Source organism: Panthera leo, chromosome C1 (genome assembly GCF_018350215.1).
Source record: "Panthera leo isolate Ple1 chromosome C1, P.leo_Ple1_pat1.1, whole genome shotgun sequence".
Taxonomy (NCBI): domain Eukaryota; kingdom Metazoa; phylum Chordata; class Mammalia; order Carnivora; family Felidae; genus Panthera; species Panthera leo.
This window is the reverse complement of record NC_056686.1, coordinates 187,821,058-187,838,687: the sequence shown is the minus strand read 5'-3', so window position 1 is coordinate 187,838,687 and position 17,630 is coordinate 187,821,058. Positions and strand designations below refer to the sequence as shown.

General features: G+C 36.0%; 1 protein-coding gene and 2 pseudogenes across 3 annotated transcripts in view; 2 read left to right on the top strand and 1 right to left on the bottom strand.

The window, feature by feature from the left end:
- Positions 1-17,630, bottom strand: part of NBEAL1 (neurobeachin like 1) — a 179,707-nt gene that overhangs the window by 146,412 nt on the left and 15,665 nt on the right. For 2 of the 3 annotated variants that reach the window (XM_042949777.1, XM_042949778.1), the window contains exons 2-5: positions 9,865-9,956; positions 5,362-5,523; positions 3,595-3,676; positions 2,907-3,034 (exon numbers count right to left, since the gene is read on the bottom strand). In XM_042949777.1, coding sequence (XP_042805711.1) covers positions 2,907-3,034; positions 3,595-3,676; positions 5,362-5,523; positions 9,865-9,956 — 464 coding nt within the window. Of the gene's footprint in view, positions 1-2,906; positions 3,035-3,594; positions 3,677-5,361; positions 5,524-9,864; positions 9,957-17,630 lie in introns of those variants that run through there. The other variant, XM_042949779.1, reaches the window with a different exon arrangement.
- LOC122227921 lies at positions 1,615-2,411 on the top strand (annotated as a pseudogene).
- Positions 15,449-16,048, top strand: LOC122226516 (annotated as a pseudogene).

The following is a 17,630-nucleotide window of genomic DNA, read 5'->3' as shown; positions in this document are numbered from 1 at the left end:
GAGGGAGAGAGAGAACCATACACAGGCTCCACACTCAGCAGGGAAAGCAATATAGGGCTCCATCTCCCAACCATAAGATAATGACCTGAGCTAAAATCAAGAGTCAGTCGCTTACCAAGTGAGCCACCCAGGTGCCCCAATTCTTTTTTTTTTTTTTTTTTTTTTTTTTTAGTAGTAAACTAACTCAACTACACCCAATGTGGAGCTCAAACTCACAACCCAGGGATCAACAATCACAGGCTCTACCAATTCAGTCAGTTTATAAGTCTTTTCAACAATTAATTATTTTCATGTATCCATTGTCTTAGATTTGGCCAGTAGGAGCCCCAGGGCATAACTAAATCTAATTAACTTGTTTTTATCTTTGGGCAGGTAATGAGTCCTACTAAACTTACACTGGGCACAAAGTAGAAACTTGATAAATATACTTCTACATACATGTTTGAATTGAGTAAGTCCTTTTCAGGGAAGAATTCTTTCCCTACACCTATTTTAGTTACACTTGACAAAATCTTTCTAAATCAGTAAAATGCTACAAACAGAATCAAAACTGAAGCAATAGATTAATCAAATCTATTCAATTAAATCAAATTGCATATGGAGATATGAAAAAAATCTATATATTTTATGAAACAAGGTATTTTAAATGCCTCTGTAAGCAACAAACAGAAATAATAAATAAGAAAATATATACATTCCAAGTTTCCACTTAACTTCAGAATCAGATTAATTTATAAGGTGTAAGTTACTGCTATAGCTCCCTTATATAGATCTCCCATAAGCTATAGATTTTTCCTAATTCCAGGATTTATTTGCAGTTATGTTTCATTTCCTTATCAAAGTTAAAGTAAGAGGAGTCTGAACCTCTGCTTTACCATCTACCTCTAATGTAGTTCTTACCATTCGTAGCAAAATTGTTATTACATTTATTAGAGATAATACATGGACAGCTTCCAGCATAATTCCTGGCATGTATATTGCACACATACTCATGAATGCCACCACTGATCCCCTACTCTTTGTTCCTCTTCCTGTTGTCATCTTATATATGTAGAATTCTCTTTCTATGCTACAGTGTTTAAATCTCTTCTTGTTGTTGGCTCTCAAAAGTTGTTTTTGTTTTCTTTTACCAATTTTATTTGTTTTAGTTTGTTATCACATCTACTTTTTGTATCTTATCTCCTCCCAACTTTATTATTTTTTAAATTATTTTAACGTTTATTCAATTTTGAGAGAGAGAGAGAGAGAGAGAGAGAGCAAGAGCGAGCAGGGGAGGGGCAGAGAGAGAGGGAGACACAGGAACAGAAGCAGGCTCCAGACTCTGAGCTGTCAGCACAGAGCCCAACATGGGGCTCAAACTCACAAGCCGTGAGATCAGGACCTGAACCAAAGGCAGACCCTTAACCGACTGAGCCACCCAGACGCCCCTCCTTCTCCCAACTTAAATTTATTTTGTTCTTAAGATTCCTTTAAAAACCTCTCCTGTCATTTTCAGACTGATTTTATGTTCCTCTTTCTGTATATGTCTTTCTGTTTACAAAGAAAAACTGTCATTGTTTCAAAACTTAAAACGTTATCTTAGATTTGCCATTACTAACATATCTAAGGTGGAAGATGCAGAAGTACCAAGAGTGAGAGCAAGAGATGCCATTTTCTTAAGCAATCCCTGGCATAAATATGTCAAAATAGAGAGAACACTGGCTTGAGTACTGCGGAGCAGCAGCCACCCTATAGACGTGGGCCTCAACAAAGGCCACAAAGTGACTAAGAATGTGAGCAAGCCAAGGCATAGCTGCTGCCATAGAGCTGCTCAAGGTCTCCAAGGACAAGAATGCCCTCAGGTTCATCAAGAAAAGGGTAGGGAAGGGCGCCTGGGTGGCTCAGTTGGTTAAGCGTCCGACTTCAGTTCAGGTCATGATCTCAAGGTTCGTGAGTTCGAGCCACACATTAGGCTCTGTGCTGACAGGTCAGAGCCTGGAGCCTGCTTCACATTCTGTGTCTCCCTCTCTCTCTGCCCCTTCCCTGCTCATGCTCTGTCTCTGTCTCAAAAATAAATAAACACTAAAAAAAAAAATTTTTTTTTTTTTAAAGAAAAGGGTAGGGAGACACACACACACACACACACACACACACACACACACACACAAAGAGGAAGAGAGAGAAGATGAGCAACCTGGCAGCCATGAGGAAGGCAGCAGCCAAGAAGGAATGAACCCATCCTCTCTGTATGTAATAAAGCCTTTTTGGTGGTGGGAGGGGTGGGGGTGGAAAGAACATTGATTAGTCAAGAACCAAAGTGATGAATGAGTAGAAAGACTATAAATGGAGCACTCTTCTTTTTGAGCCCTGAACTGGTCATTAACTATTGTCATTAAGCTGCAAACCCATCATCCTATATTCTATCTGTTTTGTAAGGCTGTGACAGGCACTCTGCACACAATACTTCTCTTTTTCCAGGTACTCAACTGTTGGGTTCACCAATAGTGAATATTAAGTGGAACCTGGAGAGGCGCCTGGGTGGCTCAGTCAGTTGAGCATCTGACTTCGGCTCAGGTCATGATCTCACCACTCGTGAGATCGACCCCGCTTCGGGCTCTGTGATGACAGCTCAGAGCCTGGAGCCTGCTTCGGATTCTGTGTCTCCCTCTCTCTCAGCCCCTCTGCCACTATCTGATTATTAGCATTCAACTGCATTACAAAATAAAAATTCTGAGCAAATTATTTATCTGGAAGTGGCAGTTTTTACTAATTCATTACTTCCAATATAGCTTTCTATCTGAGATAGAGATAGGGGTCTTATACACATCTTACCAATTTTTTTCATAGAGAATAAGACCTGCATTGAAGAATTACATATATTTACGACATTAAGGTTTTAAGTGAACATTATGATTTATAAGACATACCCTGAAATTCTATGCCTCCAATTCCGATATGGATCATATAAACTTTCACAAAATGCCAATGCATGGATTACAAATTCTTCAATAGATGTCTGATCTGCCAATTCCTTCTCTTTTTTTTTGCTTTTTAACTGAAAGTAGAGTTAAACATAAAATTGTATTTAGTTAAAAATGTTAAAACTGCTTAACATTCTTATCTACATCATTAAAAGACAACACCTTTCATTGATCATCTAATAAATCATTTTTATTCAAATAAACCTAAGTTCCAACTGAGTTTAAAGAGTCAGTTAATCATATGGACTAGATATAACCCTTCAAATGTTAAATATGGCCTAGGAAGAGTTTCAAATGGATACCCAATCATCTTTGCAAAAAAGAGTATGTTTTCAATAAGAGGAATATTTGATGATAAATAATACATAAGTTGACAAATTATATCACTGTAAAAAGCCATTTATAAAACAGTAATTTTTGATTAAAATAAAATGTATTAACAATTGCTTCTCTTTTAGATAATATGTTTTAAGATGTCTAAAATATATAGTTCCTAATGGTAACTTTAATTCTCTTCTCAATTATTACCTCCTCTAAAAAACATTTAACTTTACTAATTATAATATTAAAAGAAAAAGGAAAACCTAGTTACTCTCAGTAAAGCAACAAAAGGAATATATTAATTCACACCTACTTGCTGAATGTAGAGTGTTGTCATAGTGATGACATGATTAATATAAGAGCAAGTCCCAATTTCTTCCACATTAGACAGATTTCTGTGAGGAAAAACAAAGAATATTTATTACACATGAATAATGAGAAAAATGTATGCTCATGTATTCAAGCTGAATTTTGAAAATACATGTTGGCAAATGAAACGTAAATGACATTTATTAAAACTTAAAATCAATATGGTTATATAACTGCTTTCCCACTAAAACTGTAAAATACACCTCATGCAACATTTAACTACTACTATAAGCAGAAACATTTAAGAAGTACATGCTGATCAACATTTATTTATTATAGAAAAATTGAAAAATATCACAAAGCAGAAACAAAAGAGAAACAGTTATTTATCTACAGGATATCTGATTTCTTTAAAATTGTACTAAGTAGTTAACAGGACAAAAATCAACATACCAACTCATGTCTTATCACCTAAGTAAACCCTTTTTCCTCAACTGTTTTAATTCTTGTATTATTTTTCTAAATTTTAAGGATGATAAAGAGCACAAAATCAGCAAAGTGTCTACAGTTCTGGAAGAGCCTAAATTAGGAAAGAAACGTTTTAGCAATAATTACTCAATTTTTCCATGATTCCTGCATCAAATGCAATGAACAATGAAGGAAACGTAAATAAATGCACAGTAAATTAAATCCCTGTTTGACTACTAATTAATTCTAAAATATTTATTAAAAAAATAGTACATACTATAAGAAATGTATTCCAAAAACAAGAGAGGAGGCATACAGTGCCCCTAACCCAACCATTCTTAAATTTATATATGCCGGTTAATGTTCAATTCAAGAAAAATTAGATTGCCTAAACTCTTTGGAGTCAGAATTTTCATAAGTAAGGCTCAAGCTCTGTATTCCTATTAAGCTTCCCAGTTGATACTTATACACACCAAAATTTAAGTACCACAGACCTAATCAGCTATCAACCCGGAAAATATAGACTATAAAATAATTATACTTTCTTTGGCAAAATTATAAAATTAAAGATTAGAAAAATACATTTCACAAATGATAATGCACAGCACTAAAAATGTATGTATGGTTTACAGGTGAGGACCACACAGAAAATACAAATTCTTGGGTTAGGTAAAAACTCCCATCACTGTCCTTACAGCAATTTTTATTTTTTTAATCTTGGCTGAATCTCTGTACAACTAAGTATGGTAACTAAAAGGCTTTCCAATAGCGGCATCTGGCTCGCTCAGTTAGTGGAGCATGTGATTCTTGGTATCGGGTTGTGAGTTCAAGACCCACAATGAGCATGGAGCCTACTTTAACCAACTAACTAACTAACTAACTAACTAACTAAATAAACAAACAAATAGGGGTGCCTGGGTGGCGCAGTCGGTTAAGCGTCCAACTTCAGCCAGGTCACGATCTCGCGGCCCGTGAGTTCGAGCCCCGCGTCAGGCTCTGGGCTGATGGCTCGGAGCCTGGAGCCTGTTTCCGATTCTGTGTCTCCCTCTCTCTCTGCCCCTCCCCCATTCATGCTCTGTCTCTCTCTGTCCCAAAAATAAATAAAAAAAATAAATAAATAAATAAATAAATAAATAAACAAACAAATAAATGGTTTTCCAATATAATAAATCAAAAGCCTTTCACAGAAGGTGCACGCAATCTTTAAAGCTCCAAATGAGCAATAAACACCATTAATAATAATAAATGCATTATTCTTTTGATAATTATTTAAAACAGATAGCTAGTTTGTTTATACAGATACCTGCAAAGAATAATGAAGAACTTGACGAGCAAAACTGACAAAGTTTGTTGCTGTTCCTCTAACCCATCTGCCATTTTCTGAACACACTGTAGTAGCTGGATCCTTAGAACCTGCAGAATATTATCAGGAAGTAGAGATATTCCTGGAGGCACATCATCTACCCTACAATTAAGGGGAAAAAGTAAGAAGGGTGATTAAGTACAGGAAGAAAATTTTTGGCAGTTTAAAACAATTGCATTTTCACCTCAAATTCCTAAGAAGCTCTTTTATTTCAGGTGCTCAGTACCTTCTTTGCAAGGCACCACCAGAAGATCAGTGTGACACTTTAGAAGATTAGTAGAGCAGAGTAAGTAGTCTTACTTCAGAACAGGCTTACAGAAAAGAGAGTAAGAAAGAGAGTCTCTTTACTACCTTCAATTGTGCTATTTTCAAATAAAATTTTTAGAATATAAATTAGTTCAACGTCTACTTAGAAATAAAATCTATATGTATATATGTATGTGTGTATACCATTTCTAAAAGAAACAATAACTAGCAAATAAAAATGAAGTACCTATAACTAGGTTTAATATCTGTCAACTGCTTTACTAAATAAACAATATTCAGCTACCTATAGGTTCCCAAGCTATGTGGTCAGAAGAGGGAGAGAAGATAACCAGCACAAGGAAAGGAAATAAACAAATAAACAGATGAATAGATAAACAGATGGAGAACCCCAAGCAGGAGCATTAATACATTAAAAAAAATTTTTTTTAATGTTTATTTTTGAGAGAGAGAGAGCGCATGAGCAAGGAGGGCCAGAGAGAGAGGAAGACACAGAATCTGAAGCAGGATCCAGGCTCTGAGCTCTCAGCACAGAGCCCAACGCGGGGCTTAAACTCATGAACCACGAGATCATGACCTGAGCCAAAGTCAGACACTCAGCCGACGGAGCCACCCAGGTACCCCACATTAATACATTTTTAAGTAACATTTCAATTTTTTTCTAAGTTTTTTTGTTTAAGTAACATTTCAATATTTTGTGACAACTGGTTTTTGGATAAGACGACCATCAGTTTCTTTACAGACAAAAACCAACACTGGATATGACTGGCTACTCTCTCTCACAATTCCCCTGGAATCAAAGTGAAAAGACCTGTGTACTTAAGTTCCACCTCTGTCCCATGAAGCATTAATTTAATCTCTGAGGTGCCCTAATCTCTAAAATTGTAATATCATCTGCCCTATTTCACAGGGTTCTGAAGCCAAAAGTCAATGTACATTTTTAGCTATGATATATGTAAAGAACTATAAAAATGTAATATATTTTAAATACACCATCACTAAAGCCTAAGAATCTTTTCATAAACCACTAAATACTAATTTTCCTATCTCTATTAAGAAAAATACCCAATCACAGGGAGCCTGGGTGACTCAGTCAGTTAAGTGTCAGACTTTTGATTTCAGCTCAGGTCATGATCTCCCAAACCGTGAGATCTCACAATTTGTGAGATCAAATCCTGCAATGGGCCCTGCACTGACAGTGCAAAGCCTGCTTGGGACTCTCTCTCTCTCTGCCCCTCCCCACTCATGCTCGCCCCATGTGTGCGCGCTCTCTCTCAAAATAAAGAAAGAAAAATACCCAATCGCAAAGGAGCACCATGAAGAGCTCCTATAATTAAATGACAATTATACTTGATAATAGTCTCTTCTTCAGATAAGGCTTAATATGAAGACTTACTACTATTTTTATACTGAGTATAAAGCTATTTTATTCATTGTAGCCAGAAAAATTTGAGGCACATTACCAATAATCTCATAAATATATATGTTAATATTTTTAGCCTCTTTCTGAACCACCCTGCAGCATAAAGTGCTTTATAAAATAAACACCTGACTTTAATTATACAGAACTCACAAAGCACATTATCAAGGTTGCCAAATTCTATAACCACATCACAAAAACACATGTTTCATTTTAATCTGGGCATCACTTCACTTGTATTCTGGATTCTTCCATTCTCTCTTATTTATAGGTGGTACCAGAAAAACTGTCATTTTTATATATACTTTTTTCCTGCTAAAGAGCTCAAAAGAGGTGATTAGAAAAACCAAAGTAACTTCAAAATAATAAAGATTTAAATTTAAAAATATAACTGATTTTCAAGACTAAGCTAAACTATTCCTATTCACTTTTCCCAAAACATAAGTCAACAAAGAAACATGAGACTTCCTAATATTCAATCCTAGTTACTTAAAGGATTAGTTCCCTTTTTCCTGAGTTGTCCTATCTTCTATTTGCATTTTTTAAAATTTTACTAGACAGGAAAAAGTTAGCTTCTAGAAGAGAAATCTATTGTTGTATTTACTAACACTCATTATAAAATTTGGGCTTGGTTAGAACATAACTTAGAGGTAAAGTTGAAATTTTTGGCCATGTTCCTAATGTGATGAATATTTAAGAATTTGGAAGCATTTTCCCACCACCAGTACTTTATTGCCTCCAAATACTAAGCTCCTTTTGCTGAAATTTCCCAATCTCCAGTAATCTGTTCCACTCTTCTGTTTGGCTACTGAATGTCTGTATTAAACAGCTGCCCATTGTTGTCTCCATCTAACACAGGAAAAAGTCCAGCTTAGATCTCAAGGCTTTAAATTCTGGTAAAAGCACTCCTCGTCTTGCATTATAAGTTCCCTAACTTAGAAGTTTTAGAAAGTCAGTTTAATTTAAATGAGGATTATCTATGAGTTTCTTATCTTTAAGATAAACTGACTAGTTTTATACATCTGCCACAAAGTATTCACTTGAAAAACTAGAAGTTTTCTATTAGTAAAATCTAAATCCATGGTGTAGTTTCCTGGCAGATTTGAAATAAAATTTTAAATAAGCCAACTAAATCATGAATAAAGCAATGTGCTGGCATTTTTCATCTGATTTTAAATATAGTGGCAATATACTTCTACACAATGTTTTTAGAAATGACCTCCCAAGAAAGAAGACATGTATAACAAGTGCATCTTACAAAACTGAAAAGACTTCATTCCAATATTCCAAGCATTCAAAGGCCCAAATCCTGACTCCCATTAAATCCTTAGGCTCATGATTTATTTTTCTTTTCATGTGTATTTATTTATTTTGAGAGAGAGAGAGAGAGAGAGGGAAGGGAGGGAGGGAGGGAGGGAGGGAGGGAACATGTACATGCAAGCAGGGGAGAGGCAGAGAGGGAGAGAGAGAATCCCAAGCAGGCTCTGAGCTGTCAGTGCAGAGCCCGATGCAGGACTCAATCTCACAAACTGTGAGATCATGACCTAAGCCAAAATCAGGAGTTGGACACTTAAACAACTGAGCAACCCAAGTGCCCTGTTAGGCTCATGTTTTAATGTGAGCTGCAAATTATTAAATAAAAGCACTTCTAAGCACAAACTATAAAAATACTCTTTGAAGAGTAGAAATCAATAATATGTAATATTATTTTGAGCTCAAGATTTAACATTTTTCAACATTTAAAACCTGTTATAGTCTAATACAGAACTCTGAAACGATACTTATAAATAATGAAGCACTAGTGCTTTCTGAGCATTAAGCACATCTTTTAAGTTCAGTGCCTTGGTCCAAAGCTCTAATGATTTCTTCTCTGAATTATTAAAATTGCCTCTTAACTGGGCTTCCCTGTCTTCAGTCTCAATTCTTTCCAATTCAACCTCCTACTGCTACCAAAGGGACTTTTAAAAAACAAACTTGATTATGACAATCTCATGCAGAAAATAGTAGAGCCTCATATCTTCCATAACAAAAAATCAAAGTCCATTAGCAATGCATGCATGGCATTTCATGATCTGGCTCCTGATTCTCCAGACTCTACTCACCCATGCCCATCCTCTTACTGCGTATGTCCATCCCCAAACTGCACTTTCCTCCTTGAAGATTTTTAATTCTCTCGATACTCTTTCTCATCGTCAACCACCACCCATTTCTCCCCTTCCATATCAATATATGTATAAAATGGAGTTCCTTTTGTGGCTAGAAGTGTCTAGTGCCTCCTCATTTCTCCAGCTTTTTACCCTAGCCAACCTGACCTCTCTTACCTAACATCTACAAGGTCTTCAAGATGGTTTCATATACAGTAAAAACTTCACCTGGGAAGTGATCTTATACTTTCACTTGCACTTTTCCACAAAATTTGAATTTTTCTCCCATTTTATGATATTTAAATCCAGCTTTGAAAACTTCACCTCTTCCACGTTATTTTCTAAGGCCTCTATAATAAAACCATACTGGCAAGCATAGCACGTTCATCAGTCAGAGAAAAACAAATATCATGAATTCACTCATACGAAGAATTTAAGAAACTGAACAGATGAACATATGGAAAGGGAAGCAAAAATAAGATAAAAATAGAGAAGGAGACAGACCATAGAGACTCTTAAATACAGAGAACAAATTGAGGGTTGCTGGTATGGTACTGGGTGTGGGGGTGGGCTAAATGGGCAATAGGCATTAAGGAGGGCACTGTTTCTACATACCTGGTAGGCAGCTTTTCAAAGTCAACATCTAAGAATTGTTCATAGCTAGAAACAAAATTGTCCAACCATAGCTTCAGATAATCCGGATCTTTCTGGAATAAGAAAAACAATATTAAATATATGTACGTGTCAGGAAAAAAAAAACATGTTTTCATTCCTATTAAGCAGGTATGAAGTGACAAATCTGAAGAAACAATAATATGAAATCTCTTGAGTGATATTCAGGAAAACATAAGTGTGGTTTTAAATGTCTTTTAATGGAAAATACAAATCAAAGCCACACTGAGATACCACCTCATACCGGTCACAGTGGCTAAAATGAACAAATCAGGAGACTATAGATGCTGAGAGAACGGGAACCCCCTTGCACTGTTGGTGGGAATGCAAACTGGTACAGCCGCTCTGGAAAACAGTGTGGAGGTTCCTCAAAAAATTAAAAATAGAACTACCCTATGACCCAGCAATAGCACTGCTAGGAATTTACCCAAGGAATACAGGAGTGCTGATGCATAGGGGCACATGTACCCCAATGTTTATTGTAGCACTTTCAACAACAGCCAAATTATGGAAAGAGCCTAAATGTCCATCAACTGATGAATGGATAAAGAAGATGTGGTTTAAATATACAATGGAATACTACTTTGGCAATGAAAAAGAATGAAATTTGGCCATTTGCAGCAACATGGATGGAAATGGAGGGTATTATGCCTAGTGAAATAAGTCAGTCAGAGAAAGATACCAAATGTTATCGCTCATATGTGGATCTTGAGAAACTTAACAGAAGATCATGGGGGAAGGGAACGGGCAAAACAGTTACAGAGAGGGAAGGAGACAAACCATAAGAGACTCTTAAATACAGAGAACTGAGGGTTGATGGGGGGTGGGGAAGAGGGGAAAGTGGGTGATGGGCTTTGAGGAGGGCACTTGTTGGGATGAGCACTGGGTGTTATATGGAAGCCAATTTGACAATAAATTATATTAAAAAAGAAAAATAAATAAAATGTCTTTTAAGTATAGTGAACCCTCAAATGACTTCCCATGTAACTCACACAAAGAGCTATACTCTTAACAATGTCCCGTAAGATTCTAAACAATTTTCCCTCCCGTATCTCTGTGATCTTATCCACTATCACCCTCTACTTCATGTCCCTGGCTGTTACTGGGACATGCCAGACATACTCCCACCTTATGGTCTTTTAATAGCTGTTTTCTCTACCCAGAAGCCTCTTCCCCCAAATAGATGAATGGCTAACTCCCTCATCTTCTTCAAGTCATTCCTTAAATGGCATTCTCAAGAAAGCTTACTTTTACCCTTTCTTAAAACTGCAAATCTTCTTACTAACCTTTACCTGACACTATTGTGTTTCCCCAGCCTGTGGTGCTTTCTCACCTTCTACCGTAACATATTATTTACTTATTAATTTATTGTCTGTCATTTCCCCTAAAATGTAGGCTTCACAAGTGCAAGGCCTTTCTAAGGGCTTACCATGAGCAACTTCTTTTTGTTTACTAATGGATACCAAGTGCTTAAACAATGCCTGGCACTGACCAGGTGCTCAATAAATATTTGTTCATGAATTAATGAGAAATACAAAATACATAAATAAAATAAAATCAGAGATACACCATTAACCTAAACATAAAAACTAAAACTAAACTCTTCTAGAAGAAAATATAGGGGGAGTACCTTTGCAACTTTGGGTAGACAAAGATTTCTTGGCTAGGCCACAAAAAAATCACAAACCAAAAATAAATTAAATAAATAAATAACTCGTAATCAAAATTAAAAACATCTATTCAGCAAAAGACACCATTAAGACGATGAAAAGGCTAGCCATACATGAGCTGAAAATATTCTTAATACATACACTTAACAAAGGACTTACACCAAGAATATATAAAGAACTCCTAAAAATCAATACTAAAAAGACAGCAACTCAACAATGGTCGGACACTTTACAAAAAAGAATACATAAATGACCAAATAGTGTAAGAAAGCATGATCAACAACATTAGTTATCCAGAGAAAAGCAAATAAAAATCAAATGGAATACCCATTACACACCCACTAGAATGGCTAAAACTAAAAAGTCTGACCACACCAAGTGTTGGAGATGTGGAGCAACTAGAACTCACACTTCTGGTAGCAGTATAAAATGGTGTAATCATTTAGAAAATAGGAAGTTTCTTTTAAAATTAAACACAGACATACCACACGGCCCCTCCTTGAGAGAAAAAATATATATAACTACAAAAACATACAAAAATATTCACAGATTTATTTTTAATAGGCAAAAGCTAGAAACAACCCAAAATTCCATCAACCAGTTAACTGACAAAGAAATCGTGGTATATTCATACAGTGGAATGCTATTCAGGAATAACACTTAATAGACCCATTGATACAACAACAAATAGAAATTTCAAGAACAGGGGCACCTGGGTGGCTCAGTCGGTTAAGGCCTCTCACTCTTGATTTCAGTTCAGGTCATGATCTCATGGTTTCGTGAGTTTGAGCCCCACCTTGGGCTTTGTGCTGACAGTGCAGAGCCTCCTTGGGATTCTCTCTCTCCCTCTCTCTGTGTCCCTCCCCCACTCATGCACTCGCACTCTCAAAACAAATAAATAAACATTAAAAAAAGATCTAAAATTTTTCAAAAACATATTGAGCAAGAAATACCAGGCATTAAAGTTTAGACACTGTAGGATTTCATTTATACAAACTTCTAGAGCAGACTATGGTGACAGAAATTAGATCACTGGCTGGCTGTCCTTTGGAGGACTACAAAGGGACACAAAGGGAACTTTCCTAAGTGATAGAAATGTTCTCTTATATAATGGTTACACAAATGTTTGTTTATATCAAAACATGAAATCTGACACTTAAAATTTGTGCATTTTATGGTCTGTAAGTTATATCTCAAAGTTTATTTAAAGAAAAAAGGATTCTTCAGAAATGTCATTAAATATACACTGCATCATTAAAAATGATGCTCAGATTTATTTCCTTCCTCTCAATACTTCTTTACTGCAGTAAATTTCAATGATACTCAGAAGTCCTACTTAGTCATTAAATATTATTAGTTAGGCAGTGCTCTTGGATAAAGGGAACTCAAGTAATTTATTTCCCTAAAATAAAAGCATTACACTACAAATCAGAATTGCTAAAAGAATGTTCCCAGAATATGCAGAGACTGCTGACCTTTTGTGTATTTGTTTTTTCTATTTATATACTGTTCCAAAATCAGATCATGAATTGCCACTATCTACATGATGACTGAGAAAGAAAATGGAAATATCTCAGAAAAAGAACTACCTCATATGAGAAATTTTCTCAAGGGTTCCAATACTTGTTATTTTCATTTTCAACTAGCACATTATTCATTTATTCATTTACTCATTTATCCATTCAGGATAGGATTCCAGAAATACAAGTAGGTGGAGTTTTCCTTACCATTGTTGCTTTTAATAAAGCATAGGATTATCTTTCTGTAAAAGTTCAATACAAAACAGTCTCATAACACCATAAAGAATTCATGCATTTCTCCTCATAGTTTACTTAGGAACTCTACAATATCTGGTTCAAAGTCTAAAGGTCAGGGTTACCAATTGGTTGTCAGGTACAGAGTTCTTCTAGGAATTTGAACAATCATAAGGAAAGAAATGGTACTTAAATCTGAATATGTTTTGTTTAGTAAAAGTAAGGCAGTTACAGTTTTTTGAGCACATGCCATGTGCTCAGTACTACAGCAGGTATTTTAAAAAAATATGTATCATCCCATTTATTCCTTAAACCTATCCAGAGGTTTCATTTCCCCATTCTGTAGAAAAGGGATGTTCTAGAATATATAACTTGTCTACAGTCATACAGCTAGTAATTGATAGTGCTGGGATTAAAGTGCAAGATATATGACTCCAACTGTACTCCTTCCCCTACACTATACTGTCTTTGAATTATAAGCACTACTTTAGTGAGCAAATAAGAGGAAAAGAGTTGGGGTCAGTAAACTCAGGGCCATAAACAACTTAACACATAATACAGCCACATTCCACACAGCCTGACAAAATTCTTAGAGAATCTACATTTTACTGCCAAAAACCATAAAAAGAAAGATCTCCACACACCCAGAAACCGTATTATTTAAATTTTCAAGCTTAGTCACTTTCATGGTTAAGAGTTTGGCATACTGAAACACCACGGTATGGTCTCTCTCTCCATTTGTACATTAATTAAATACAACCCACAAATGTATTATATACTGCAGGAACACTGGGGTCCAATTATGTAGACTCTTAATACCTGCCCTGCTACTTTCTTAAACAAGTTATCCTATGTTTGCACATCAATTTTATCCTCTATAAAAATGAGTCTGATAGTATCTTTGTGAAAATTAAATAATCTATTTCAAGGGCTTAGAACAATGCCTAGCACAAAGTATATGCTCAAGTATTAATATTATTTTTATAACCTACGATGTGCCAAAAACTAGGAAACTCACATAAAACAGGAATATTCTGGGCAACACATTTAAATATTTCATGATGCCCCTTGCCTAATGATTTTAATTGTATTCTTTTCCTATCAAATATTTGTATTTATGGGCTGTGTGACTTTAGGCAGTTTACTTCATCTCTCTGATCCATTCTTCATCTATAATATTTCCTACCTCATAGAGTACTGAAGGCACTAAATGAGATAATATATGTAAAGCATTCAACAATGCCTGCCATTTAGCAATTACTCAAAATGTTTGTTACCATTAAGATACAGACTCTGCTATCAAGCTGGTCATAATCCAATGTAATAAGTAGTTATGAAATAATTACAAAATCACCTTTGATTTTGCAAACATTTGTCCAACCATCTGCCATTGTTTAAGATAGTCCTTCATTTGAACTGTTATGTAGTTATGTACTAGTGTTTGCAGTCAAATGCTCTACCACTGAGCTATACACCCCCTATGTACTAGTCTTTATAGCTTCAATTTCTCCTCCCTATACACAGCTACTAATGGGATTTGTTAAATTTAAATCTAGTCATTTCTTCTCTCCTGTTCAAATACTTTCGATGGCTCCCCATTACCACAGCATGAGGTTTAAACACTGAGAGAGAGATGTGCTGTCCAATAGGGTGGCCACTAGACAAATGCGATTACTTAAATTACATCTTAAGATCCACTCTCCTGTGGGGATGCTTTAGTAGGAAAGGGAATTAAAAGACCCATACAGGGGCATCTGGGTGGCTGAGTTCGTTAAGCATCCAACTTCAGCTCAGGTCATGATCTCACCATTATGAGTTCAAGCCCCACATAGGGCTCTCTGTTGTCAGCATAGAGCCCGCTTCAGATCCTCTGTACCCCTCTCTCTCTGCCTCTCCCCCACTTGCACTGTCTCTCAAAAATAAAATAAACATAAAAAAATTAGAAAAAAAAAGAGAGACCCATACAATTTCACCTAGTTCTTAAGGGGTAAGTACAGGTAAGAATAAGGGAATACCTTACTTCCTTCATGCAAGGATATTTGGGTTGTAGTATTCTTTCAACTTTTAAAACTATAAACTTTTGCTCTTCCTGTAAGTGGCCCAAGGTGATCTCTGAAAATGGTTAGCTATTCACATGACCCGGAAAAGACCACAAATTCATGTAAATCAAGAGGTTCAAATCTTCGTGTTCACTTCAAGAATACATGTGAAACTGCCCAGACCATCTACGGTATGCATATCCAAAAAGCCACCAAGTATCTGAAAGCTGTCACTTTGCAGAAGCAATGGGTGCCATTCCAACGCTACAATGGTGGAGTTGGTAGATGTGCCCAGGCCAAACAGTGGGGCTGAACACAGAGTCGCTGGCCCAAAAAGAGTGCTGAATTTTTACTGCACATGCTTAAAAATGCAGAGAGTAATGCTGAACTTAAGGGTTTAAATGTAGATTCTCTGGTCACTGAGCACATCCAGGTGAACAAAGCCCCCAAAATGCGGCATAGAACTTACAGGGCTCATGGTCGGATTAACCCATACATAAGCTCTCCCTGCCACATTGAGATGATCCTTACTGAAAAAGAGCAGATTGTTCCTAAACCAGAAGAGGAAATTGCACAGAAGAAAAATATATGGCAGAAGAAACTGAAGAAACAAAAACTTATGGCCAAGAGTAAATTATGCAACAAATAAATGCAAATAAAAGTAAAAACAGAACACTGGTTGTCTTTATTATTAAACATATTTCAAGTATCCTCACAAAATGGATCAAATAGGTTTTCTTCTGATTAGAATTAGAAACAGATTATTCTGTTAGCACTGTGCCACTAATTTTGGTTCATAAACATGTTTTGAAAAAAATAAATTTAATTTAATTAACTGATTAACTAAAAAATAAATTAATTAAAAATTAATTAAATACATAAAAATAAAACCATAAACTTTTAAATGCATATACATATTTCAACCAATACTGTGAAGCTTCCAACTTGCATGAGTTGCATTGTAAAAGTTCACTTCAATCAGTTACATTTATAATATAGTTTCTAACATCCTACCAAAAGAAGATAAATCCTGCCCCCCAAAAGAATCATTACTTTTATTTTTTTTAATGTTTATTCATTTTTGAGAGACAGAGAGAGACAGAGAGTGAGTGGGAGAGGGGAAGAGAGAGAGGGCAACACAGAATCTGAAGCAGGCTCCAGGCTCTGGGATGTCACCCCAGAGCCCGATGCGGGGTTCGAACTCACAGACCACAAGATCATGATCTGAACTGAAGTTGGACATTTAACCAACTGAGCCACCCAGGCGCCCCCCCCCCCCCCACACAAAGAAACATTATTAATGGTAATTCATCTTTCAGGCCATCCGTCAAGTTTTTCTGACAGAACCTAGCTACCTCAAAATACATTTTATAAATACATACCAACTAATTAACAGTACTAGACTCTATGGCTATCACGACAAGTAAAACATAATCTTAAATCAATTGTACCTCAAAAAAATACGTAATCTTATCCTCAAAGTGCTCACTGTTCCATAGAAAAGAGGCATAAACAAATAAATGAAAAATAGCACAAGTGACACAGTTATAAAAAGTACTGAAATAATAAAAAGGGAGTTATGGACCCTCAAAATTGTAAGTAACTGAGTAGCAGAACCACTCAAAAGTTTTTCACAGATTATAAGCAGATATACTCAAGGAGGAGGGAATTTCAGATAGAAAACAGCAAGATATTATCAAAGATGTACAATACCTAGTTCTGTTAAATAAATAAAACTGGAGAAGTCAGAATTTCCTGAGCAAGTACTTAGGAACACTGTTCACTATGATGGCAAATACAATGTGAAGTTAGACAAAAAGGAGAAAACCAAAAATGGCTGTGCTTCATCAAGTTTGAGAAGCACTAGTTAAGCAAAATTAAACACAATTTTTAACAACATATTATCTTTAAGATGAAATATGCCTTGGGGCGCCTGGGTGGCTCAGTCGGTTGAGCATCCGACTTCGGCTCAGGTCACGATCTCATGGTTCGTGAGTTCGAGCCCCACGTCGGGCTGTGTGCTGACAGCTCAGGATCTGGAGCCTGCTTCAGATTCTGCATCTCCCTCACTCTCTGCTTCTCCCCTGTTCATATTCTGTCTCTCTCTCAAAAAATAAATAAAGATTAGACAAAGCTTTTTTAAAAAAGATGAAATATGCCTTGTGAATGGCATTGGAAGTGGTAGTTATAATGTAAAATTTTTAAGAACTATATAACCATGAACCTTATATTCCTGACTCATTAGT